The sequence below is a fragment of the Poecilia reticulata genome, linkage group LG17 (assembly GCF_000633615.1).
Source record: "Poecilia reticulata strain Guanapo linkage group LG17, Guppy_female_1.0+MT, whole genome shotgun sequence".
Taxonomy (NCBI): Eukaryota; Metazoa; Chordata; class Actinopteri; order Cyprinodontiformes; family Poeciliidae; genus Poecilia; species Poecilia reticulata.
Window position 1 is genome coordinate 25,020,752 of NC_024347.1, and position 27,657 is coordinate 25,048,408.

General features: G+C 37.6%; 2 protein-coding genes across 2 annotated transcripts; both read right to left on the reverse strand.

Annotated features, from left to right (window-relative positions):
• Nucleotides 1–69: 69 nt before the first annotated feature.
• On the reverse strand, nucleotides 70–2,553 carry LOC103479814 (peptidyl-prolyl cis-trans isomerase FKBP1A-like). The gene is made up of 4 exons (XM_008434473.1): nucleotides 2,441–2,553; nucleotides 2,303–2,350; nucleotides 1,673–1,785; nucleotides 70–1,039 (listed from the first exon to the last, which is right to left on the reverse strand). Exons 1-4 carry the CDS (start codon nucleotides 2,475–2,477, stop codon nucleotides 914–916), a joined length of 324 nt encoding a protein of 107 aa, XP_008432695.1. The 5' UTR covers nucleotides 2,478–2,553; the 3' UTR covers nucleotides 70–913.
• An 861-nt stretch (nucleotides 2,554–3,414) lies between these two features.
• On the reverse strand, nucleotides 3,415–27,621 carry LOC103479888 (MAM and LDL-receptor class A domain-containing protein 1). Its single transcript, XM_008434572.2, has 49 exons — nucleotides 27,498–27,621; nucleotides 27,288–27,387; nucleotides 27,007–27,178; nucleotides 26,017–26,230; nucleotides 25,291–25,422; nucleotides 25,047–25,171; nucleotides 24,632–24,869; nucleotides 23,366–23,628; nucleotides 22,801–22,891; nucleotides 22,555–22,695; nucleotides 21,815–21,943; nucleotides 20,887–21,020; nucleotides 20,605–20,773; nucleotides 20,343–20,462; nucleotides 19,766–19,920; nucleotides 19,598–19,693; nucleotides 19,302–19,392; nucleotides 19,097–19,216; nucleotides 18,372–18,474; nucleotides 18,134–18,284; nucleotides 17,812–18,031; nucleotides 17,027–17,150; nucleotides 16,476–16,605; nucleotides 15,950–16,025; nucleotides 15,708–15,860; nucleotides 15,089–15,214; nucleotides 14,771–14,986; nucleotides 14,578–14,694; nucleotides 14,227–14,388; nucleotides 14,003–14,094; nucleotides 13,674–13,841; nucleotides 13,396–13,569; nucleotides 13,211–13,319; nucleotides 11,582–11,704; nucleotides 11,353–11,452; nucleotides 11,013–11,172; nucleotides 10,323–10,437; nucleotides 10,054–10,197; nucleotides 9,430–9,617; nucleotides 8,923–9,088; nucleotides 7,964–8,182; nucleotides 7,695–7,873; nucleotides 6,030–6,267; nucleotides 5,673–5,832; nucleotides 5,476–5,590; nucleotides 4,057–4,174; nucleotides 3,840–3,936; nucleotides 3,657–3,732; nucleotides 3,415–3,583 (listed from the first exon to the last, which is right to left on the reverse strand). Exons 1-49 carry the CDS (start codon nucleotides 27,550–27,552, stop codon nucleotides 3,491–3,493), a joined length of 6,957 nt encoding a protein of 2,318 aa, XP_008432794.1. The 5' UTR covers nucleotides 27,553–27,621; the 3' UTR covers nucleotides 3,415–3,490.
• Between the last annotated feature and the right edge of the window lie 36 nt (nucleotides 27,622–27,657).

Below are 27,657 nucleotides of genomic sequence, written 5' to 3' on the forward strand. Positions count from 1 at the left end.
CTCTGAATATTTGTTAAACCGGGGGAAAAAATGACACAAAAGGCAACMGCCTTGATCACAAGCTCTTAGTGAGAGTTAATCCTTATTGATTCATTGCTTTAATGTGCAAAATAAAGTCACAATCTACTGCAAAGGAAAAAGAAAGAAAACCACACTTCACTAAAGGTGTTAAGGTCAGTTTAACATCTTACTACTTTTTAAAGTACAGAAAAAAAAATCACATGTGGAAAAAAAACACTGCTTTAGTGAGAACATTGTATTTTGTGTCACTTGCAYTTTCTCAACCATGTGCTTTTAGTTTATTTGATTTAATGTGAATGAATGAATTAAAAATAATATATAAATATTCAGGCTTCTGAAAACCAGTCAAATTCTGTTACATTTCTAGCACATTGATGAATAAATTTMAATAGGAGGAGCAGAATATATTTGTTAGGCTTTATGATCAAATATGAAATAATATTAAGCTGATAAAATCTCGTCTAAACTGTGCAAGTGCAACTTTCCCAGAGTGTGTTTTTAACAAGATACCCAAAAACAAATGCGAGCATGGTCCAAGTTATCAGTACTGCRCCATTTCCATTACTGTTATATTTACTTTGAAAAACAGGGAATGTCAATATCATTCGGCTTTAAGAAGAAGAAAAAAAAATAATAATGAAGCCAGATTGATCCAATGTTCACTTCAAGTTCATGGGCCTGAGAATTAGACTAKCACCAATGTAGCACAGTTGTCATTAGCATGGTGGTTATTGTGTGAGAATAGGCTTCTGATTCCATATTTCTAACAAAGCTTTATACAAGTACAATTCAGTTACCATTTCACCAAAGAACCATTTGTGAAAAATGTGGACAGAAAAGAAAAAAAAGTTCCCAAAAAACAATACTCTGGAATAGCTTTCAGTGTAAAAACTCAGCATTTCAGGAGCTCAACCTCAAAGATGAGGGTAGAGTTTGCAGGGATGATGGGTGGATAACCTCTGCTTCCATAAGCGTAATCCGGAGAGCAGGTCAGCTTGGCCAACTGGCCAACGCTCATCTGTGGAGGTAGTGGAGAGAGAGATGGTGTAAAATCTTTAGTAAAAATATCCCTCATATGTTAACCTAAATAATAAGTGAGTCGAAAAAATATTTGTTCGACCATTAAGTGCATCCTGGCTCTGACTCAAAGCTTACGTTTTCATTTTGATTTTTTTCCCCGACTTTTCAATAGGTAACAAAAACAGAAGTAAGATTACCATCTGGCTTGAAATATCAATTATATTAAAAATTAGGAGATAAAGTRATTTTGTGACACAAATATCTTCTTTGATAGCCAAAAATTTGTTTCCCCATACGCTAATAAAATCCAAGATGGAGATATTTCCTTTGACATCTTTACATTGGATTTTCAGCTGAATAGAGGCTTCATTTTTCACTAGAAATGGGTGAAAAATGAGTTTCATTACAGCAAAAAGCTCGACCATTGTTTAGGGAAMCTTATTTATATAAAACATGAAAGCCTATTGAAACATCTCTCAACCTATTAATGTTGTGGTGTTTGCACAAGGTGTAATCATTACTCGCTGTTGAATTAAAAACAGAAAGACCACYAACATTCCAGGCTAATCAAGTTTTTGATACTCATTCTGATATACATCAATATCTTTTCAGCATTTCTATTTCTTCGTACCTGAGCTACACCTTCATCCCAGCCGCGGATAACTTCACCAGCTCCCAGCTTAAACGTGAAGGGCTCTCCTCGGTCCCTGGAGGAGTCAAATTTCTTCCCGTTTGTCAGCGTGCCTGTTAAAACAAAACAAAAAAAAAAACCCTACAATATACTGTCTAATATTTAYATAAGACCAAGCTAAAACGATAGAAAAATTCATTTCGACATTAACGACATCAACACGCCTGCATTAAACATGAAGGTGCTGTCAGTGAATGGTTAGCATACGTAGCACATGCAGAGGAAAAAATTAGATGATGCTCTTTCTAGGCTTCKTTTGAGTGCTCGAATTAATTACAATTGTGTAATTACCAGGAAGCTAGTTCTGAATGTCGGAGAATTTGCTAAATTTTATATAATTTTCAGACAAAGTGTCGGGCCATCCGCCCCCGTGTTTCCAGGCTATGCGCTAAGCTAAGCTAAGCTAAGCTAGCTGGACCTTTAACTTATTAGTCTCAGTTTATCTGCTTATACTCAGAGAATATTTCCGTTTGATGGTATGATTCCCACTTGATATGACTGTTTATCATATTCAAAGTGAATAGTCGTTTTTTTTTTCTTTTGACGAGCGAGAAACGAAACAAGGCTCACCAACGTAGTGCACGGCGACCGTGCTACCCTTCTTCGGAAAAGTCCTTCCTGCAAATAAAAGCCCACATTGTATTMCGATGCGGCACCAACTGAAAATCACATGCTATCCTGAAAACAAATCGATATGAAAATATTTACCGTCTCCGGGTCTAATAGTCTCGACGTCAACTCCCATTGTTCTCTCGATGCAGCCTTTCCTTTTCCAGGAGAAYGGTGTGTCCGTGTCTTCAATGAAGGGCGGAGTTTAACTTGTCATGTCACGTGGTTTACAGGCGCGYCTCGTGYGGCAATATTATCCCGTCAAAATGTAGTTTTTTGGCAACACTTTATTTGAAGGGGTGTGCATAAGAATGACATGACACCGTCATAAACATGATATAACACCTGTCATGAACATAAAGAAGTCTCTATGAATGTTTATGACTGCCGTCATGAAGTGTCATTCGGTAAATAATCACACTTTTAATGCAAAGTTGCTCTAAAAGTTGCATTAAAAGCTATTAAAAGTGCCAACTTTGCATGATTTAGTAAATTATAATTTTATGCAAAGTTGGAATTTTAAATAGACTTTCAATGCAACTTGCCTATTGTGACTGAGACCATTGCCTTTTTTTTTTGCATCTGATCGTCCTCCAAGGATTTCTGTAATTTACCACAAGATGCAGCTCTTCTTCTGTCGTGTTAAACCAGAGTTGAGCACAACACAACACAACAGCTTAGAAGACTGTGCTGTGTATTACCCTGCAACAACGAGAAACTTGACTTCATTATRTCTGATTGTTTAGTAGTTGCCATTTAGTTTATTTAGTGTTGGGGGAAAAAAACAAAAAACATACTAAAACATTATTATAAATAACATTTCAAGACCCAGTTTTTTTTTTTTTTTGCTTACACATTCAATAGTTGTTTTGACTAAAATAGGAGAAACAATTCTTTTGAATCTGTAGAGCAAAGATTCTTTAGCAATTAGAAAAAGACTAAAGCAGCTAACACATTCTCCACTTTGGGAAAAAAATTAGTCTCCAAAAGCTTTTAACAAGCACCAATTGCAGATACATAAGGAAGAATGCAATAACATTTTTTCAAACTGAAAAAAAAATAATCACACTGAATAAGAAAGTGGAACAAATTTAATACATTTATATTCTACTCTCAATGGAGTAATGGAGTCTTAAAGTAAAAGCCAGGCTAAGCGTCAGACGATGCCTCAGTAGTGTGTGCTGATGGATCATACAGTTTGTTGAAGAAGGAGAAGTCAGATGTATAATTAGGTTGTGTATCCTGAAAAGAAAAAGATAATATGGTATAATATAACATAAAATAAAGTTCGTAAAGTTCTGGGATCCTTACTTACATGCTGCGTGTGGTCGGACATGTCAAACATAGACATTTCTCTGGGAACCTCATTATTCGTTATTGTCAATGTGTTCCTGTCAAATATAGGTCCAAAATTAGGTCAATAACATGTTTGTGCATATTTTAGCATTATTATGTGTGTTATGCTCATTAGATGTCAAAATAAACAAAAAAAGCTTACATCRACTTCCATTTTCGGTTTAGCATGAGAAGGAATATAGAGATGATGGTTCCAGTCAGCAGCGTCAGACCAACTGCAAGGCCAGCGTACAGCGCATCTACAGAAACAGCAAAAGACGGAGATAAATATCTGACAAGTAAATTAACTGGTCATTTCTTTCCAGGAAGAACAACAATTGGTTCGCTTCTAACTAAGCATTGTAGGTAAAAATAGTTACTTGAATTATTTGAGGGAAAAACTGAAGGCTCAGKGTAGCAGATGCTCGGTTGGATGGTGATGTCATCAAGAGCCACGTCTCCGCCTATACCCTTTCCTCTTTCATACACAAACACAAACTGTGGGGAGTGAAAACAAATGCTCAAAKAATTATCTGGTAGAAACTGTTACACATCTGRTTGTCTCTTTGAGACCGAGAGGTCAACCATCACATCCAGGCTTCACAGGACCTGGCCGAGCTGGACAATAAAATGTGCGTCGTGTGACCTTCTTTTTTCAYGTAGTTCATGGAGACTTTAGTTTCAAGACATGTATTGTTCCAACTCTTCTTAAATGGCAGTGGTTCCTGCTGTGGGATCCTTCAATGTTGCAAAGCTCTCACTTATAGCCCAGTCCTCGTTCAGCTGTCCCTCGCTTCAGCGCTCAGACAGGATTTTCAGCCTTTTGAATCTGCCTCATTATCCTTAACACATAATTTAAATTAAATTACAATATAAACGTCCAATATCTCGGCTTATCATAATTGTRAATTATGATAATTTAATGCAAAGTTGGCATTTTTAATGGACTTTCAATGCAACTTGCCTATTGTGACTGTGACTATTGCCTTTTTTTTTGCATCAGATAGTCCTCAAGGGATTTCTGTAATTTACCACAAGATGCCGCTCTTCTTCTGTTGTGTTAAACCAGACTTTAGCACAACACTGTGGTTGTGCTAAACCACAGTGTTGTCTGGTTGTTTTGGGCTCAACTCTGGTTGTTTTGGGCTTTTATCAGACCCAAAAAAGGAATGTTTGATCTGCGACATTCTGAATTAATGCTGATTTGAAAGAARGAATTTCAGTCACAGTTCTAAACATGACCTTTTTCCATCTCCCTCAGTCTCTCATACATTGTTATTCTTTTATCCTACCCTCTAGATCAAATTTGAATACATATAAAATGAACAAATATGTTTTTTTGTGATGACATCATTTAGCAACTTATAACTTTTTGGACAATCTCCTTACTGATGGGTGAGAAACAGTGGTTTCATACTTACACACACAGCTCTCAATGAAGGCAACAGACCTACACATCACACATTTAAAGCAAAGTGTTTGTTCATGAAGCAAACACTTTGCTTCATGAACATTTTCTTTTTTAGTATTTTCTTTTTTAGTATTTGAGTTAAAACAAACCAAAAAAAAACCTACTGCCATAATCTTTGCAATATGCTTACAAACTGTGTTTATTTCATGCTGTATAAAGTTAAAAAATATTGCACTAAATGAAATACATTAAAGCCCCAAATTGTTCATACTGCATGTCTATAATCTTCCAATAGATGCGTGTAGGTGAAAGTTCTGCACTAAAAACCTTACATTTCCTAACAGTTAATGCATTTATCAGAAAAAAAATAAAATAAAATGTTCATTACCCAGAACGCTTCTTYGTGTTTAATAGACACACTGTCCTGCAGCCACTGGTCTCCACTGTTTCCTGCCTTAGTCCACTTCAGATGTCCTTCCTCGTTGCCTCCATCATGCATTTTCCTATAAACCATGACGAGTTAAAATAAAACTAAACTAGGCCAGTTTATGCTAAATTTCTATTTGATATTGACTTTTCCCAGACCTGTCATTAATGTAGACATTGAGTGTCCCAATGTGGCTGCCATACATGTGGTACCAAAATGTAAGGCAGTGTCCCCTTGAGGACGGCTGGAACACATCACTGACAAGGTAGGACATGTCTCCCCACTCACCAACCGAGCTGTCCACATATATGTAGTGACCTGAGGAAAACATGCCAAGGTTTATAACATTTTCTATCACCGCCACATCAAATATGTACGATATAGATCAGACTAATTCCAAGGTTAGAAGTTCAAAGTAAAATCTGACCAAAGAAAGGCCAATTTAATGCACCTTTAATCCAGACTATGAGTAATTTTTGTATTTTCACACATTAAGATACATAGCATCAGATTACCATTAGAGGAGTTAGTTGTGTGATCAACAGTGGGTCCAGTGTTGGGGTTTGGGGAAGCTCCTGCTCCAAGGAGCCAGTCTCCCTGGTCGACTCTACCGCCCAGGTTGCTCCAGCTGCAGAAGGAGCTCTCAAAGTCACAGAAACCATGAGGAGGGCACTGCGCATCTGTGAGGTGMACGTCGTCAAAGGCCAAATCTCCCTCCAAGGTTGGGCCGGTCTTCACACCTTCCACCACAATCTAAGAGTACACAGCGAATTTCTATTTTCAGTGTAAATATTTCTTAAAATCAGATTTATTAATATTATTGCAAGAAAGGACATTTATCCAAGATTTTGGTAAAAAAGGGGTTTTCAGACTTAAAACCAGTTGGCTTGTTAATTTTACAATATTGTACAACAATATGTACAATGTTGTACATATTGTTATGTACAATATAAACATCATATTGTACATAACTTTAAATCAATTGCAATTTTAAACAAATTGTACAAAGAACTTTTGAGAAATCAATCCATCAAAAATACGAGTGACATCTAAGATACTAATCCTGATGCCAGTTTGATATGATTAATGTCAGAGTGCAGAACTGAATTCAACCACCAATAACTGCACCAGCTGCATACATATTTAGCCTGCAAGCTGTATCTCATAGTTTCAACAGGCTCTGCATATCCAGTTGTTGATCTAACTTGTCTGGGGTTTTCACTCCTTAAGATATTCAAAGTGGAAGAGAGACTGTATCAGCTGCTGCAGCTTCCTGTCCACTTGCCCTATGTGTCATGACTAGACAGCTATGACACATTGCAGTGTCGGAACATTGTGTATAGAGTGCAAGTGAAATACTAATTGCTAAATTTTACCAGAAAATYAAAGTGTGGAGTTTATGCACCAGACAAAAATACATAGGTACACTCTTTCTATACAATTTGTTAGAATCACTTTGAAATACTTCACTRGCTGACTTATCAAGAAGCCATATCAAAACATAGAGTAAGTAGGCTTGGCTTAATCTTCAGGCTTCAGCTAGCTGTGCAGAACAACAACAGTGGGAGCCAGACATGAATGTGTAACTGTGAACATTGAAGTGTCACATTGTTATAACATTACAGGAGATTGTCCAAAAGTGCTAACCATATTAGCATATTCTAATCCAATATGAAGTGTTAGAGCTTCATATTGAAGCTGCACAGCAAAAACTACGGTTGGGACAAAATTTCTGTCAATGACAAGAAAAACAAAGCTATAAAGTCCTGAGATACATAGACGTATGCATATGCAGGACAAAACCCCACTAATGTTTATTATATAATGGTGATGAAAGTATGTGTGTTATTTTAATGCAATTTTAATTGCCTATGTTTTTAAACATAGGAGGTCAATTTTATCTTCATCATATTGCAGTTTTAGATATGGTGTCTGTATTGSTCAACTAATTTATGAAGGGAATCTGAGCTGTACTGGGATACAAAATATTTATAAGGCTTTCAGTAAAAAAGTCTTATTCTTCAGAAAAAGCAATCATGAAGAGTTGGAGCATAATGTAAAAAAAATATATATACAGCAAAGTATACGTATATAATCAAAACTTTTAATAGGTCTTTAGTAAAAGATCTAAGAAAGAACTGTAATGAAGTTCACTATGAAGCTGAATTTGAGTGACTCACTCTGTATGGCTGAATCCGTGGCAGGAGCTCAGCCTGAGCGAACCTCCACAGCTGGCCCTGGTYTCCTGTCTGTGAGAAAATCAGAACCTCCTTCCCATCCAGACTCTGCTGATAAACATTCAGTGTGCCCATTCCTTTGCCGTACATGTGGTACCACAGWTGCAAACAAGATCCTTTACCTGAACACAGCAATAATGATACAGAYAAAGACAAACAGTCCTCCAAATGTCCAATTCTGAATGTTTCCACAGTGTAATGTTGATTCTCACTTTCACTGTAAAGAGGCGAAGACATTAAAGCTTTTTGGCCAGCTTGGTCCTCCATAGAGGAAGGCAGGTAGTAATAGTGACCRGTGGGTGTGTTGGTGGTGTGGTCACTCTCTGGTCCTGTGTTGGGGTTGAGCGTGCTGCCCCACTTTCTGATCCAATCAAAGTCATCTGATGCTTCCTGCTGCCAGTTACAGTTGCCCTCCTCGAAGTCACACAAATCTAAAAAGCAATTTGATATCAAAGTTTTACTATTTTGTGTTTATAAAGCCACCCAAATATCATTTTCTGTTCTCRTGAATTTAAGGATAACAAGTTTTACTTAGGTTGTGCAATAACTGTACCATCAGATAAAATGGATTTGCTGTAGTTTTAGTACATGGTCGTGCATATTTTATTAAAAAAAGCCGCCTGTTGCTTTTCCCTTCACCCGTTTTTACCTTTGCAACTTTAGTAATTTTATACCTTACTATGTTAGAATTAAAAGTGGTCTGCTAAAACCTTTCATACTTACCACGCATCAGTTCTAACCTATACCAGGGGGATAATATGCACACACTTTGTATCACAATTGAAATACATGTTCAATTATCTATTTAGTTTCAGGGAGGAAATAAAATATTTCCCATTTRCATGATAAATACTATATCCACCTATCAGTGGAAAGTTATTTTAAGCCATTTTAGTTTAACCATGGACCTATAATTAATTAAAATGTCTACAGAGAAATAAACAGATATGCAATGTCAGTTTTAGATTTTGCACAAAACTGAAAATTAACCAATTTATTCAGGCTGATRCCCACAACAGCCCACAACACTGCTTAAAATGGAAGAGGTGAGTAGTTTTGATACTGAGCTTAAAATGACAAATGTAAAATTTCTGCTGCAGTTTTGGATGATAAAAAGAAAAAAGAAMAAAAACTAGATATGCTCCATTATGGGAATTTTGTGCTTTATTACCAGAGTCAGGACAAGGTCCATGGATAAATGAAATGTCATCAATGGCTATGTCACCAGCCTCTCCCCCCACGGTGGCCTCCAGAATCACTTGGTGTACTCTTTGCAGGGTCACATGGCTCTGAACCAGCAACCACTCATCCCCTTGGCTTCCTGATTGTTGCCACACCTACAGGAAAGACAGGAGGCTGAGTCACTTAGCACAATGAGGATGTGGGGAGGTTTTTGCAACCCGGAGGTACGCACCAAAACTGAGCAGTTTGCACCCATTGTACTATACACAAATATCATTTTGCAATCATCATTTCACAACTGTGAGAAAGTTTTTTTTGTTTTTTTTTTTTACAGAGAGACAATTAAGAGGAAACAGCCTTAAGCATTGCTCAATCAGCTGCATGGTTGTTTTCCAACAGTGCAGCAGAGGGAAGCATGCAGACTGCAGAGATACAGAATCTGATTGATTGCATTTAAGATGAAGGACCAAAGCAATACAGTTATTTTGTGTTTTACCAGTATTTTGTTTGACAAGTCAGCTGATTTCAGAAGCATCTTCAATGAACCCACAGTAGCTCCAAACATGTGGTACCAAAATGTGAAACAGTATCCGTTTTCACCAGCAGGTGGCAGCAGTAGAGACTTTAACTGAGCTGTGTTTTCCTTCTCACTTGGATGAGAACTCTCAATGTACAGGTACTTCCCTGCAAGACAAATRCAAAAACTTAGTGACCTTTGGTCCCTTGCTAGAACATACAACGTTYYCTATCATGTAGTTTGCACTTATCTGAACTGAACGATTTTCACAATTGTAGAGACAACAGACGAAAAAGGGCAAATGAAAGAGACTAGGGAACATTTACTTAAAAATCTGCCACAATGGTTTAGTCATTCTGCCGTTCTTTCACTGTTGTTGAACTATCTCTGACTTAAATAAAACCAAATTATTAGCTTATTTAACTATTCTGTATGCTGCTAAAGTCAAACTTCTTTTTAAAAATGTTCACTTGTGGTCACACATGCTCTGTCTCGGCAAACCCTTATAACTGGCTGTTAGCAGATACATCCTAGCATWGCATATTTATGATTGACATAAGTTAAAACAAATCATGTTTTCAGACAGTTTGGAAGAATAATAACCAGTTCCAGTGGTGTGGTCTCCTGTAGGCCCAGTATTGGGGGTTTCAGTGGGACCYGAGCCACTGCTCCAGTCCAACTCATCTTCAGCTCCCTGGACCCAAACACATAATCCATCTTCAAAAGTACAGCCATAAGAAGACAGGGCTGAGGGGGCGGGGGAAAAGAAACGTATAAACAACGAAACTTCCTGAATCATGAGGGTCACAAAAGCCTCAAATTCTAAAATTAAACAGAACCAATTTGTTAGGAAATGTAATGGAATCAATCACCTGGTGGCTCATAGGTTGTTTCACAGTTAATAAAGGAGATGTCATCCACAGCAACAACATGGTCTTCAGGAGAGCTGATGGGTCCTGTTGTTTTGCTTATACTACTGAACCAAACCTGAGAATACAGACGGCAACACACATTTTTAAAATATCTATATAAGCTACAATTTTTCCATTTAGAAGTTTTATTTTCAGCCTTAGTTTATATAAGTTTTCAGGGGGCAGTGTTTTTAATTCATGGAAACTTCAGAAAACATTTGTCTACTCCTAAATAAGTGTGTCTTCCTCCATTCACTGCTAAAAACATAATAATAATGAAAGAATAACATAAAAACCAATGCTATATGTGGGGAAMTAAAATAAAATGTGTTATCTGAATTTAGATTTAAGCTCTTTGAAACAAGAATTTCTCCCTGTTTAGAATGATCTTGTAGTACTAGTTTTGCATTGTGGTAACCAATAGCAACCTTACCTATGAAACATACAATACAGAAAACTTTATACTATGAGCTTCTTATATCTAAAAAATCCTGCATGCATTAAAGTTAAAATTTGACTGTTTTTTTTAGTCAGACCGTACATAATGCCCTGCCCATATGTCCATGTTTTTCTAACACTTTCTTGAAAACTGGAAAATAAAAAGTCCCAGATGAAATGGTAAAAGTGTTGATTTAGAACATGAGTATCCACCTTGTTGGTCTGCTGAAACAGGCCTATCGGCGTTTGCGCTAAGGTCCAGTGGGAGACAGTGTTGTGACTGCGTGACCACAGGATTGCTTCACCACCCTCAGCTTGCTGCATAAGCACTCTGAGTGACCCAGTACTCCCTGCACTGATGTGGAAGTGAAACCTGGGWATGTGGAAGAAGGAAGGAAGTGGAGAAGAATGTCGGATTAGGAGGCGGGTTGCATGGCAGAGAGAGACGGGTTAGGGAGTGTTAAGCAATTCATGCAACAGAATATTCAGCTGTAATTAGAACATCTAGATTTTGGACATTTTAGATGATGATTAGAGAGATTTTGTTACTTACAGTAGCTGACAGTAGGGGGATGAAGGTTTGAGTTGGGGGCTAAGGAGTTTGGCTTCTGTTTGTGTGGAACCCTGACTGAGATTTACTGTCATGTAGAAGCCTAAGAAAGAAAGAAGCCTAAATACACAACTCTGCTATTAACACTTGGAGATGGAGGAGTCTTATAACWGCAATTGAAATCCAAAATATRAATAAAATGYGCAATCTCATAACACATAAATAAGGTCACCAGTTTGTGTAGTGTGATCTTCAGGGGGTTCAGTGTTGCTACTGGCTTTCTGTCGCTGCCATTTAGCTGGTCCATCACTGGCRTCACTCCACAGGCACTGATCATTCTCAAATGTACATGAGCCTGGAACAAGTACAGAAGTTAAGATGAATAACTAAATTATTAAACTTTTCMAAACTTCAAAACTAAGAGAGCACCTATTTGCATTTGATAAAAACAAAACAAAACAAAACAATATTTTCTAACATATTTCCCCACAATACACCATCTGTTTTTAATGCTTACATCCAAATTCAGCTGAAATAAATTTCTAGTTACAGTGCTTTGCAAAAATAAGCTTCATGTTTTCAAGTGTTACATCTATAAGCATCTGGGTATTTTATTGGAATATTATGTGACTCTGTAKATCTCTGTTTACACAAAGTGGTGCACTATTAAAGCATTATTAAAATAKGTAAATGGTTTAATATTTTTTACATTCCCCTTTCACTTCAATCACAGATCCAATTCAAAGGATGTCTACACATTTCCAYATCTGAAAGTAAAAAAAAAAAAATATTACTTTGCAAAATTGCTGAAGCTTGGTGGGATTGAATGGAGAGAGTTTGTTTCCAAGTCTAGATCATTCTAATGTATGAATATATTTTAATATAAACCATTCTACTGCAGCTCTGGTTGTATGTAGAGGGTTGTTGCTGAAAGGTGCATCTCCTCCACAGTCCTTTGTCTCTAGCAGCTGGTTTTCTTCCAATATAACTCCGTGTGCAGCTCCAGCTATATTCCCATGACATCTGGCCGGCATCCYGGCCGGTTCTGAAAAAACTCCTCCCCAAAACATAATTCTACTGCTGCCATGGTCTATGTAAGTTTATATTCAGAAAAACAAAACAATTGTTGCTATCGCCAATGTGAAAATGTTATTTATTTGTTCAGAAGGCCGTCAAGTTATCCTAGCACTGAAAAGCAGGTGTGTCATGAGTTTAGAACTCTGTTTATTTCTATGCTTACTGTTTGTTTTACACTTTTCAATCGTATGTATTGGGATTTGGTTATCAGCCGTAATCTTTAKAGGTTTGGTCCCTTTGTGCACTGTGTTTTATTTACTTCCTRTTTTCCTTTTCATTAAGGTTAATATAAGTTTCCTTTTCAGTCTTTTGTTTTGAATTTTTCAGTCATTTTTGTGTYGCATMACAATTGTTTTACTTTCTGGATTCTCATTTCCTAAGTTGTCTCAGTGTTGTGGACTCTGCTTGGTTAGTCTCACCTGTTTCTACCAGTTTTCCTACTCCTCTCCCCTGAATATATATGTTTTTCTGCTTGCTCGGTTGTTGCAGGTTCCTGCTGGTGTCGGTTCCTCTGTCTTGTTTCTGTGTTTTTCTCCACATCTTGATTTTTGTCTTTGTTTTAGTAAGTTTCAGTTCACACGTTTATTTTCTTTCAACTCTGCCTACATTTAGGTCCTTGATTCTCTACACACATTGACAAGTTGCTCCCGTGAAGGCCTGTTGCCTCCATGTTTGCAATATTGCAGTTGTTGCAGCTTTTAAGTGAACTAATGATTATAAAAGCAACCAGGAGGAACAAATAGATGTWGAGACAGTATGGTTTAATTGTATCTTAAATGCTCACCACAGCCAGACTCATCCTCTCCTTCAGGGCAATCTGGATGATAATTACACTGTAACGTCACAGGAATACACACTTTTCCAGCAGAACGCCTGCAAAAAAACTCATTGTCCTGCAGGTACAAAGACCTTAATTAATATATTTTGCATTTTCAGAGTAACCTTTCAACTTACTAAGCTTTCACCGACCTGGCAGGGGTTCATAGGTGTGGTTGTTACTGGAGGTGTGTGTGGGGAAGAGGTAGACAATGTTTCAGGYAGTTTGCTGTTTTCAGGGTCAAAAATGCATTCCCTGGAGAAAGAGATGTCATCGAGGGCTACAAGCCCTCTTTCAGTGTCCCCAAGCTCATATCTAAAAACAATCTGAGGAGGAGACATTTTGTTTYGTTATTGATTCTTCTTCGTTATGACAGGCATTTGTAGTGCAGTCAGACTTTTAATACCATTTTGCRTTAGCTCCCACAGACCTTGCTAATGACTGAGGAGGAGAAAGTGACCTTTGCCCTATGCCAACTGTAGCTGTGSGAAGATCCCCTGATCCACAGCGTTTTGTCATCAACACCAGACTTCAGGGTTCTGGACTTGGCTGTCARTTGAGCTGAATCATCACTCATGCTGAAGTAAAAGAATCTCACCTAAAAAGGTTCAAACAGTAACAAAATAAATGCAAATATTGCAACATAWAAAATATTGAGGACTTTGATCAGCCAGCAGGGAAAGTTAAGTCTTTACGTAGCAGAGATAAGTTTGCATTTTCCTTTATGTGGTCCAAGTAATCAATGAACAAGAGACTCACAGTGCAGTTAAAGCTTGGTAACAATGTCWTTGAAAGAATCTCAGRTATCTGGCCMCTTGCAGTCAGGTGACTCCCAGGTGTAATATAGTGACCTGTTCATAAATAATAAAACAAAACAAAACATTGGAATACAACTGAAACTTAAAATATTAGAAATTCTTCAGCTGAGACTGTAACTATTGATGATGAGAAGTGGTAAAAGCATCTCTGAGAGTTTATTGTACCTGTGGCCAAGTTGTGAGTGTGATCCCTGGGAGGACCATGCCTGGGCCAGCCTTCTTGTCCCGCCTKCCGTGTCCAGTCACCTTCTGGTGTGTCCACATCACTGTGCGCCCAAGAACACAGGCCTTGTTCRAAGTTGCAACGCTCCACCACACCTTGTTTTTCTGTATATATATAGAAAGTAGAGAAGGAGGTTGGGTTTGAGCGRCTTAAATTGTTAATATAAGCAACAACAGATGCATAAAATACTTTTTTATTGTAGATTTACAGATTTAAATATCGAGCTCTGGAGCGTTTTGACATTTGTGATTTGTGCGTCTTCACTGCTTTCAGCAGACGGTGTAGAAGCTCACCACAGTCGATCTCATCGGACCGGTCCCCGCAGTCATCGCTGAAGTCACACACATGGCTGGGGTCAATGCATACACTGTTGTTGCACATGAATGTATTCCCGGAACACGACTGGGGTTCTAACAAAGGAGATCCAAAACTTTGAAGTGAGTAGAAATTTGATTAAAATAAACTAAAAAAAAGCTGGTAGCCTACCAGCAGGAAGGGAGCAGTTGGTGAAGTCGATGTCATCTACAGCAACATGTCCTGGTTGGTTGAAGTTAGTGGAAGCTTCGAACAAGAGGGTAAAATCCTGGGGGACCCGGCCAATCACAACGTTGCTGTGCTGCCACAAGTCTCCATTATTTCCAGCTAGCCACCACAATGTGGTGATCCTGGGGCCTTCCTTTAAGAGCACCTTAAGCTCTGACTCTGGAACAGTTGCACACAAGCTTACACATGGGAGGAATCCAAAGACTTTATACAGTATTTCATAGATTTCTGCACCTGCAGACATGCAAGTATAAAACATACCCTCTCCATGCATGTTGAGGTAAAAGTGTAGTGTGCAAGTAGAGCTGGCCTCTTTCATGATGGGACTTTGCAGCGCAGCAGGACTCATTTCTCCTCCTCTATCAGCCTCCAGTCCCATGTACCAACCTGAAAGGATCACCCAACTCCTTTTTTTTATGTGAAAACTTATGCGGTGCACCAATTTAAACAATACAAACCAGGGCAGAACAAATATTGCAAGAAGAAATATTGATTTGTTGTAAACCAACAGATTTCAAAATATGAGGAGAAGAGGAGATTTAAATCTTAGAATTAACACTTAAAAAGCTAAAACTCTGCTTTGCAGATTTGGAAAAAACATCAAAGACGGGGCGATTTCCTGTTTAGCACAAGCACTTAAATGGCGCAATCCAAACCCAAGCAGGGATGAGGAAACTGTGGCTAACAGCACCCAGCATTCCTTGCATATGCAGCACAAAAGAGGAAGCGGAAAAAAAAGTCATATTCAGCTTCTTTGTTTCTTCTAACAAACCTAGCAAACCCCTCATTACGATGTTGGAATCAGGTTTTTATGTACTGTGGAGAACTGATTCCCATAATGGCAGTCAACATTGCTATCTTTGATTTTGAAGAACCTTACCCAGCTCATTTCCTAGTGTGTTGTCCACAGAGGGTCCACTGTCCAGTGTGCCGTTCCTTCCTCTTACCCACTGAAACGGTCCAACGCTGATGTCCTGCCAGTCACAGGTGCCATTTTCAAATGAACAGCCCACAAATCCTCTTGTTTCATTTTCTGTAAAGAAAAAAAGTTGCATTTACCACAAAGTGTGCTTATATTAGTAGAAGAAGAGGAAGACTGAAAATAAAAAAAAACATAAGTACCTGGGCAAAGACCCTCTGTGAGACTGATGTCATCAATGGCAATAAATCCCTTGTTGCTTTCTGCCTCAATCATAAGCTGTTGTTGAGAGGATGCAAACAGCTTAAACACTTCTTAGATGTAATGGATCTTCTCACATTTCTCTATTTACAAGAAAAACTACACATGATTTTCTTTTCCAGCAAGAAAAGAACATGAAACATGAGCCCAGAGCCATAATTCACTGGTTTAGATCAAAGTCCACATCTAGTTCCTAATCTGCTCTCCTTTGGTTTCTATCCAAGAACACACAAAAATAATCCCAAAATTGCAGAATACCAAATCATATTTTATTAGAAAAAGCCCCCACCCCTCTATTCCCTGCCTTCAGTTTCACATCTACACACCATTTTGACCTGATCTATCAAATAACATGCCAATACAATTCACTGAAATTTGTGGTTGTCACATGAATGTGAGTAACTCAATGAATATGAATACTTTTGCGAGGCATTGTAATTTCTAACTGTGGCGATTGTTTGGATTTACCTGAAAAGGTTGGGACATGAAAACTGACTGGGAGAATCGGGTCCAGCTGCTGCCACTGCTGTTGCTGTGAAACATTAGACTCTCCTCTGCTGGGTCTGAATGTGCAAACAACCTTAGGGTACCAGAATCACTGAGAGAAAAAAATAATAATTTTTTTTTACATTTCTGCAAAATGAAATGATTCGTTTTCCAAGATTCTCTGGCGTAATCGTTCACAGTGTTCTCATTCACTTTGCTGGAAAAGTAGCTACTTTCCTTGTTTCAGCTTGTAGGAAACCAAAGTCAAACTGTTAGATGAGATTCTTAAATCTTTTGGGCTGCTGTTAATGCGATAAAATTATTCTCTTGGTTAACTGATGAACTCTGATACACAACTTCTCTTAGTGTTGCACAAAGTAAAGCAGGTGATTCATGACTAAATGACTTTTGTTCGCACTTCCCGAGGAAGTTAGTGAGGAAACAACAGGATAATGTCCATCCTTGTACTTTACTGTCACTCAATCTAGGTTAAAAAGTCTTGATGTGATATTTTTTGGGTATTTTATGCTCACCTACTGCCCATATGGTACCAGAAGGTGAGACAAGATGGGGTGTCCTGCAGTTGGATCCATTCAGACACAACCTGTGCTACGCTGTGTTGGTCTTGGTGCAATGCTGAGCTCAGCAAAAACCAACCTGCAAGTAAACGGAAGATAAATGTAAAGTACAAAAAACTAAATGTCTGACAGCTGTAATAATTTATAAGTTAACAAGTACATTATGTAAATTGGCATAAGCTGTATTAATGGGGCAATATCAGAAAAAATTGTCTCAGTCAGTTTTTAATTCTTTTTTAAAGATTCTGACAAGCCATAGTTGCAACAGGATCAAAGTGAAGTTGAAAATATTACTTTATTTAGCTAATTCAGCACAAATTTAAGGCTAATTGGGATTTATTACAGAACGCAAAGGAGGCAAATCTCGTCTCAGTCACAAAAACAAAGTCAAACTGAAAAAGGCCCCGTGTCGGAGAGCAAGAGTGAGGCTTAACCACAATAACAGGATCTTGAAACAAATAAGAAACTGTTTCTCTTTTTAAAATGTAAAGAATTATTTTAGCAGCAGTAAGCACAAATTTTCTTTGCTAGAGCAAATTTGAGAGAAAATCCACCAAATTTAGCTTCTTTATATTTAAATAAATGTGTTTTTGTTTTACAGTTTTAAAAATGCATTTCTTCATAAAGTGAAAAAAAATAGCATGGTATGTTTCTATTTTCTGCTTTTAGCGACTAGTTAGCAATAATAAAATGCACCTTTCAGGAATAAATCATTTTACACACGGCAGCGTAAGGATTACCATCTGAGGATTGAGTGGTGTGGTCCATCGGTGGTCCATTCGAGCCTCCATGGGACATGACCCACTCATGTCCATCTTCTATGTGCACGTTGACCCATGTGCATTGTCCAGACTCAAAGTCACAGCTGGCAGGAGCAGAACAAGCTCCAGTCCTCACAGAGAAATCATCTATTTTTACTGCATCTTTGGTGCCAGGCACATGAACGGACTGAAATACCACCTGAAATGATCAGGTTTATTGGAAATTGATAAAAAATAAAAGAAATAAGGTCAAACCTGGTTACAAGCTTTAAACAATGTATTGTTATTAATGTTAATTTACATTGAAAGGTGCAGGTGAGGACATGGTGACCTCTGCCACTTCCCAGTTTTTGGATGTGAATCCAGAGCGACGCCAAAGGGCATCGCCAAGCTCCCCACTTCTCAGCACGTGAACGGAAAGATAGCTGGAGGTCTCTGCAGGCAACATGTACCTGAAATAACATGTACAATTATATCCAGACTGGAAGATAAATTAGACAGTTGTGTATAAATGAATGTGTTGGTAGCATTGGACCTACCAGAAGCGCACACACATCTCTATGTCTGAAGAGTACAGTGGGGAGAGCAGCTCAGCTGTCTCTGGCTGCTCAGAAACTGACGTCATCACAGACATGTAGAATCCTGCAAAATATACAACATGCTACTTTTTGCAGACATGGAATGTTTTCATCTTTTCACAATAATTTGTGCCCACTACTTTTCCCGTCCCTGCGCGGTGTACAAATAGTCTAAGTGTAGAATATTTAAGAATCAGTAAAAATACCAACTAAAGACATTAGGGACAATAACACTGGTTCATTGTAATATCTGATCAGTGTGTCTAAGCAACATAGTTTATGATGATGCTGTAGTTAGCAGCAACCACTGGTGTTTTGTTCTTTGTCCGAAACATTAAATCTGCTGTTGCCATGCACAATACACTCTGCAGCACGCAGCAAATGCTGTCATTTCACCTCTCTAAGGCAGACACATTTTTATTAGATTTGCATTTTTAAAAAGCTTCTTCACAATTATTTTTTTAAGCAGTTATTTTGTTTTAATCTCTATACACTTTATGATGATGTTTGCATTAGTTTTTTTCTCTCTTGCCATTTGGTCCCAGTTCCATCCTGAAAATTAAGTTTTCCTTTCAGAACAGGGTTTGATCAACGGTGAATTTTTACATCACAAGTGACATCAATAACAGTATAAGTGAATTCTTGCATCACTTTGTAGTTGCACTCTGACACAGTTCAGTACTGACCATTTTCAGTCCCATAAGTCTTATCCACATGATGCTTTTCTCCCCTTGTGCGATTCCAGTGACCCCTGTCACTAAGGCGATTCTCAAAACCACACCAGTCTGAATCAAATCCACATTCATCTGAAAACAGATTTAATTTTGAAATCCATTCAAAAAAATCAAACTATAAGAATTTGGCCTCATTTTAACTTAAATGTTTACATACTCTCATTACTGCAGCTTCCCGCTCTCACTGTAATGTCATCAATAGCGATGAATCCGTGACTATGGATGTTCCTCTTCCCACTGAACTTTATCTGTTAACAGGTTAATGAAATCAATGTGTAACATTTTGAAGCCTAACCATGTTCTGGATTCCATTTCTGTTTGTGAACTAATCAATTTAAAGATTTTTACATAACAGCATATGTTTAGAAAAYAATGTTGGCTTCAAAATGTAAAGTGACAGCAGTGCTGCAACAGGTTTGAAAAAGATGAAAATATACTTTAGGAAGCAATTACCTGAAGCACGTCGGTCAAGCTTGCAGCTACTTGTGCTTTGATCCACTCTGGGTTTTGGGTTCCTTGACGAGTCCAGACCAACATTTCAGAGGAACTCTAACATGGAGTAAAAGTCTGTGAGAAGTGTATTTTATGCAAGGGTTGCATGAAGCCAATTTGGTTACATACGTTTTGAATCAGCAGATTCAGGGTGGATACTGATGGTCCCAGCATATAATACCAGAACTGAACACAGCTCTGTGGCCAAAGATGAGAGACAGAAACCGAGGTAACAGCTTTCTCACCATCCTTTAAACCAGATCCATTCACCAGTAAAAAGAAACCTTTGTAAAGACAGAAGACAAAAAAAATTTAATTTGGAAAAGCATGTTAGATTTCTCCATAGTTGTTTGCTTTAGACAGATTTTTTTGTGTACTGGAAAATACACAGAAACAGTTATGCTCATCTACAACAGTTATTTGGTGAGAGAGTAACACACGGGAAATGTTGCCTTGACATCACAGGACAAACAATTATGCAAAGGCACACACCCATAAAGCCAGCTCAGATGGAAAAATTGACCTAACATGCAAAAGTCTGGACTGTATAAACCCGGATGCTTGGAAGGAACACGCACACTCAGTGCAAAAATATCCCTGGCTAGGGTTTTTATCAAGGATATTCTTCTTCCAAAGCAACAGTGCTAACAACTGCTGCATCATTCAGCCAGGTGTGGTGATTTTTGTGATCGCCAAATAGCAATACCTTGACCACTGTCAACAGTGTGATCGTACTGAGGCCCATTCCACACGCCCTCCACTTGAAGTCCATTGCTAAGAGTCCAGTTTATATCATCAGTGTCCTCCTGGACCCAGTTACACAAACCTGTTTAACAAGAAGCACACACTGAATTAGACAAACTAAACTTCATGAAAATAATTAAAAAATCACAAATCTCATCAAAAGAACCCAAAAAGCAAAATGCAGATGTCTATGTGTTACTTGAACTTAAATGTTTGAGTTTGACCTTTTTCAAAGCTGCAGTCCATGTTAGAGGGTGGAGCACTGGTAGTTGTGGTGGGAGGGTTGGTTGTGGTGGGGATAAGATCTTCACAAGATTTGCCTCGGATGATATGGATGTCATCTAGTGCAAAACTTTCGCTGTTTCCAACTGGACGGCGGGCTTGTAAAATAATCTGCAGTCAAAAGCATAACTATCAGATTTTACAGCTTTAAAATAAACACAAGCACAAAAAGCACCAAAAAATAGAATAATGAAAATGTGATATAAATTTCAAAAATAATTAACCTTGTGAAGACTGGATGAATTGTAATTCACTCTGTCTTGAATCCATGTGGAATTCATGTAACCATTAGTACTAAATAGAGGATGCAGCAAACCAGCCTCACTTAAAAACACCGTTAGTGTAATGGCTGATGGTCCTGAAAGCACCAAAAATTATCAGTGAGAAAACAAAAGAATTTTAAAAACGATCATATTTGCAGCTGATCAAAAGAAATATTTGTTTCCTATATAAGAGTGACAAATCTAAAAACTGGATGGATGCACATATTTTGACTGAAAGCCTTCACATAAATGACACATTTAAGCAGAAACCCTTTTTTATTTGGTAACTAAAGTTCAAACTTTCCTGAAGGACAATGATTTGAATCAACTGAACAAACTCCACTGAAATGACTCACAACAAAAAGATAAGTCAAGATAAATGTTTGTTGTGCCAAAGTCAAGTCTAGCTTCAAAATTGATTCAGATTGTTTTTCATTTTGGCTGAATTAAACAATTTTGAAGAGAAGAGTGGGACAAAATTCCTTTATGGTATTCTTACAGGCTCATGTTCACTTTTATTCCTCTTCCAACAAACTTTAAAAACAATGCGACAAAGAAATACGTTAAGATTTTTATGTGAAGTTTCTGGCAAATATAGGACTGTGAACTCCTGACTCTTAGAACCCACTGACATAAAAACAGTCCAGCTGAAGGACTTTATATCTTAATAGTACGGAAAGAAAATAAGCACAACACGTTAAGAAAATTTATTTAAACATTAAGTGGGAAAAAAATCTATGCTTTCATATGAGAAATTTGTTGGAAAACAAAAGTGTATTAAAGAAAACAAAATAATCTAAATCTAAACCTGTAAACTTTGGGGATAGGATACCAAACCAAAAGGAATTACTTTTTATTAATTGCTAAAGAAAAAGTAAAATGTACTTACCATAACGCCATCCTTCAGCATGGTGCCAGATCTCTATGCAACCACTTTCTACTGCTTCCATGGACTCACTCTCCAACTGGGCAAATTCTTCTTTTTCAGGCTTAAAGGGCCATAAAAATGCAAAGTGGCCTGTGGCAACAAAATGCATTGCATAAATAAACTGAATTTATTAGTTAATATCAAACATGACTGAAAAATATAAATTTTTCTTTCGATTCAAGCACACATTAACAACTTCAACATCCTAGTGAGAATATGCTGACTTTCAGCCTTGGAAGCTAAACACTTTTAAAAACTGCTGGATCATGTTTTCAACTCAAATACTGAGTTCATGGTGTCTGAAGAGAAGTTGACTTGAAGACACCAAAATGACATTAATGAGTCTTCAAAGACTGACTTCACTTTAATAGTCTTATAAGATTAAATAAAAATGGGGAAATTCTAAAATTAGGTTTTAGTGTAATGTTAAGCTCAATAAGTTGGGCTGGAACATCAGTTCAGACCAGATGGAGCTTCAATTTACCAGTAGAAAGGCATCAACTCTAACTGGGAGTTCAAATGGATTAAACAAGGATATATAATGGACGGACTATCTGAGTTAAATTAACACAGAACTGTTTGACTTGGTTATTAGTAAAATAGCTAGCAAGTTTAAGAGTGCACCTATGATAAAGAAGATAAAACTTCTACAAAGTTAGATCATGTTCATAAGAAATTCTGCATGATGTATGATTGCTCACCTAAAGGAGAATTTGTTGAGTGATCTCTTCTAGGAAGAAGCTGTCCGTCACTCTCGCCTGAGAGCCAGTCCCACTGTACATCAGACTCTGCTGGGGGATTGTTGACCCAGCCGCAGAAGTCCATCTCAAAGTCACAAAAGCCTTCAATACATAACACAGAAAGCACATTGTCACAATCAAACTGCTTTAATGCTTCCAAACATGCCTAAATATAAAGTTACACCAAATTTAGCCGTTGCCAATAACCTGGTGGGGGACAGACGCCATTCAAGATGGTGAGGTCATCAATAGCAATATCTCTCATTGGTTCGTCTCCAGCTATTGCTTCAAAAACCACCTGTTAATTAGAGAACAAACCAAAATTTAATCAAATGTTTTAGGCATTGTCTGCACATAAATGTACATAAATGGCATAGATTACGTCTTGGATTAAAGTAAATCCATCCATGAAATTAACTCCAGAAACAGAGAACATAGATGCTACCTCCTGATTTTTACACGGTACTCATACATCCATTTTATTTAATTTACCTGACTGCAACAAGCATATTTTACCCACAATAACAAACTGATTGATAAAATAAGCCCCTTGAATATTTCCTTTTAATAAACCAATTTGATTTTGAAAATATTGTTAAAACCCATAAAGACAAAAAAAAAAATTCTGTGAAACCATCCAAATGTGAGTAATAATCTGTAATAATTTATTGCCAAAATTGATAAAACAGGAATAAAATGAGTTAATATTTAGTTGCATTTCCCCCCAGAAATCACAATCTGCAAAATGACTAATGTGAGACTGTATAGCTACCTGATAACTGCTTTGTGGATTGTAAAGTGTTACCCTCCCATGCCGCCAGTGCGATCCCTGATCGCCTACTCTTGTCCACAGCTTGGTGGCATTTTCTTGGCTATCAGTTTGAAGGTAAACGCTCAGTTCACCCACTCCTGTTCCTTCCATGTAATACCAGAACATTAGGCATTCCCCATCGAGCGGTGTCGGCTCCATCAGAGCTATCATAGCCCCCCTTGTTCCCACAGAGTGTTTCCACAACCCGGCACTCAGGTAGTAACCTACAAATAGAGGAAAATGTCTCACAGTGTTGCTTGGATGCATCAATTATCATACAGTAAACCTCTGAATTTTACTGGAACGCGATATAGAAAGTACACAGTAGTGGATAATTGTAAAGTGGAAGGCAAATTGTGCATTGTCTTCAAACTTTTTTACTAATGAAGTTTGGTCTATATACTGTGTAGCATGCATATAGTAGATGGCCCTCTTTACCCCGATAACCCTAAATCAAATTCAGTGCAACTTCAGAAGTCAAAAATACAAGTAGAGTTCATCTGTGTGTAATCTAGTCTCAAGTTTGTTAAAGAAAATTAGTGCAGAAATGTATCACATTAGACATGTCAAGAATAAAGCTGAAGATAAATTAAAGCAGGGCTAAGATATAAAACTATTTGCCAAAATCTCACAGAGCACTTGATGGTCATGCAATCATTTGAATCAGCTGTTCTGGAATAGAGGCACATCTAAAACATGCAGAGCAGGGGGGCGGTGAGGACCATGGTTGAGAAACACTGGTGTAGAACAAGAAAGTCCTAAAAGTTGCAGGACTCCAGTCCTCCAGGAATGCAGTTTGAAATGACTGATTTAATCCGTTGTCTGAAAATAGCAGGACATATAGTACAACCTAACACATTGACTAAGGAGGTCCAAAAAGATCAGCAATGCATTCTATAAAAATGTCTCATATGGGAGAATGCTAAAAAGAAAGCTTTTTGTTGACTTTGTTCATTTGGAGTTCTATTTGCAGATTGTACATCATCCTGAGCTCACCTTTCCAACGATAAAACATAATGGTTGCAGCATCAGATTGTGAGGATTAATCTCTGCACCGTTTTTTTATTTGTAAAGAAAAAATGAATAAAAACCACCCCTTATGCATTACAATAAAGTAATTAAATCAAAACACCTTCAGGTTTGTGGTTCTAACATGATGGACATAAAAAGAAAACAGAAAGGCTGGATGGATATTTTTGCAAGATGTCATGTAATGAAGCTGCAGACCTTGCTCTGTCCCCAGAGTGTGATCTTTGGTGGGACCTGAAGAGTTGGCTGGCTGGGACACGCCTGTGATCCGGTCCCAGTTGAAGTTTGCAGAAGGATGAGGCTGCATGCCACAAAGAGAACCCTGGAAAGTACACTCTCTCTCAGATGGACACGAGCCATTCAAACTAGCGGCCACCTCAACGTCATCAATGGCGATGCTCCCCTGTGTGCCGCCCACCACAGCTTCTATAATGAACTGGAGGATGAATTGAAGTGAGGATTCAGAACATCAACGCAGCTAAACGTGAATACACAACTCTAAATCTACATGAAAGTGACTTATTTATTTCTGATAATTAACCCTCCACAATTTGTACAATATTTTTAATTGTCGAAGCAAAAATATGTAAGTTATAAACCATAATGAGAATACCTGTATTGGTCTGTCGCTGTTGAAGGCAAGATCTGCAAAGCGCCATTTGTTTCCCTGTGTGCCACTTCGCATCCAGACGACTGTTTCTGGTTCCCCAGAGCGTTTAGTAATAAACCTCAGGGATCCTAATCCGGCAGAAGTTGTTGTAATTACTGATACTTTATAATATTACTGTACTTTATGATAAAATGCTAAAAAAACCTTATTTTATTTGTGGAATAGATGTGAGCAGGGAAGCACATACCAATGCTGTTCCCAAATATGAAGTAATGGAAGCTCACACAGATGGTTTGGCCGGCAGGTTTAGGGAAGCTGATGAGCCTGGCTGTTGATGATATATCCAGTTGGTTCTTAGCTTTTATAAGCATGAAGTAACCTGTAGAAAAAGGAGGAACAGAAATACAATTCACTTTAGTTTTTTTTTTTTAATTCCACAAACAATCTATTCATACATTTATGCAGAAATTACTGATCTGGGTGCAAGTATTTAGTCAAAAGTATTATTACTTCTTTACCCTTTTCAAACACAACATTCTATGGATCTAACATTTATTTTAAGTACTAGGACAACACAAGATTGTACTTATTCAGAAAAGCCACAGTCAATACTTTACAAGAATCTCTTTTCATGGCGATTGCAGCAACAAATCTTTGGGGATCGGTTTCTAACAGCTTCGGACAGAGACCTGATTTTGTGTAAAATTTTCTTTGTAAAAAAGTTTTAAGTSTGGACAGTGAGGGTCATTCTTCCTTACCGTTTGTTCAGTCCCCAGATGGATTATGGAAAGGTGCTAACTGGACTTCAGTATTCTTTCAAAAATTAATATCTTCTTGCTGATTTAGAGCAGATATTTCTGGAGCGTATGACTAACATTTCTACACGGATGTCTTTAGCACCTTCAGAGTTACAATGATCATCCTTGMCACTTCCTCTGATTAATGCTTACACCTACCTCATTACAATGCTTACCATCCCTATTTACGTCTTCATACGCCCCATAGCTTCTCTTCCACAACAGACTAGCTGTGTAGTCATGGTACCAGGAACATGTATCTTTTTCAAAATCACATGAGAGGTTGTCTGATTCTTCTGGGATGTCTCCTTCTGCACAGTTCTCAAAGCTGATATCGTCCAGCATAACATCTTTTTTTTCCCCAAACGAAGGCTTGCAAGAAAACAGCAGCTGTGCAGAGAGAAAACCTTATATTTGTTGCAGAAAATCAAAAATACCTTTTTAAACATTTCTATTGAGGATTTTTCTCCCACATCTGTCGAACCCGAGATTGAATATAAATATCCAAACAAAACAAATGCTTTTCTTAAGTAGTGCAATGAAAATATTTAGAACTGTATTACTCATGGTCCTAAAAAAAATGTAAAACAATGCCCTCATCTTCCACCTTAGTATGCAGAGTACATGTGTTTATGCTTTTAAGTGGAAATTTTTCTGAAGTAAAGACAACTCGGTATCAGAACTTAAACTTTCTGTTATGAATTGTAGTATGTAAAATTTAAGATACTCTCAATAAAATGTGTTTTAAAAAAAACCTAAAATAAATATTATGTTGCTGCATCATAATCTCACATTAATATTTCTAAAAAGGTGAATAAAGAATAGACAGTTAGGATCCTGAGTTGTTTTTGAGTTTTGATTAATTTATTTCCCCATGTGTCTCCTTGAAGTTATTGTTTTGTCTTCTGCCATGGCCCCATGTTTTTTTGCAAGTTTTTGTGTTCATTATTAAATATGTGTTTATCATCTACTTCACACCTCCACTGTTCTGCATTTTGTCTCCACCAAACATGACATAGACAAAGATCAATAAAACCTGGAAAACACTGCATGAAGCAAAATAAGATCTGTTTATTTTTAAGCCATCAAGGAAAATAAGAATTTTACTTTCTAAACAACAAATGTGTTTTTTAAAATCCACAGAATAAACAAGTTTGTTTACCAACCTTGTAGCCTCCTGGTTGATTACCAATAAAAGCCGTTGCATACTCCCAACCATCAGTTTCTCTTTTGGAAATCTCTAGTAAATTTCTCTCAACTGTGTCTCTGATCATTTTTACTTTAAGGGATAATGATGTTATTGGGGATGGATTGTCTTCATAAATATGATACCAAAAACTGAAACATATGTATGAGGAAAAGCAGATGACTTTTGGCACAAAAAGGAATAGGAAAAGATTCCACAATTTGTGCTACATAATCAATGTGAAATGTTAGTTCTTGTTACCTGATTTGGCATCCCAAAGCAGCCAGCCGGTTGACAGGAAGTTCCAATGTGGCTTCAGAAAATAAATTACTTTCTTCACCATCAATATACATGACATAACCTGAGCACACAAAAAATAAGAATATGAAGACATCTGCTTCTTAAAGTGTTTTAAATGCTCACAATGCATGTTGACAGAGAAATAATTAACAAAGGAACAGTAATTATTACCCCAAGAGGTGCCTGTGGTGTGGTCCTGTCCTGGTACTGAGGTGATGTTTACCATCTGCCGTCTCCAGCTGTAGGATGAGTCACTGGTGTCCTCCCAACCACATGAGTGATTCTCAAAGTTGCATGAACCTTGAAAATAATAATTAATGAAACACTAAAA

What these genes read in the sequence shown, in the direction of transcription:
- LOC103479814 (XM_008434473.1), bottom strand. Translation starts at nt 2,477, where the DNA reads ATGGGAGTTGACGTCGAGACTATTAGACCCGGAGACG. An exon ending in GGTCGCCGTGCACTACGTTG is followed by an intron (nt 1,786 to 2,302) that starts GTGAGCCTTGTT and finishes TTGTTTTAACAG; the next exon opens with GCACGCTGACAAACGGGAAG. An exon ending in GGGATGAAGGTGTAGCTCAG is followed by an intron (nt 1,040 to 1,672) that starts GTACGAAGAAAT and finishes CTACCTCCACAG; the next exon opens with ATGAGCGTTGGCCAGTTGGC.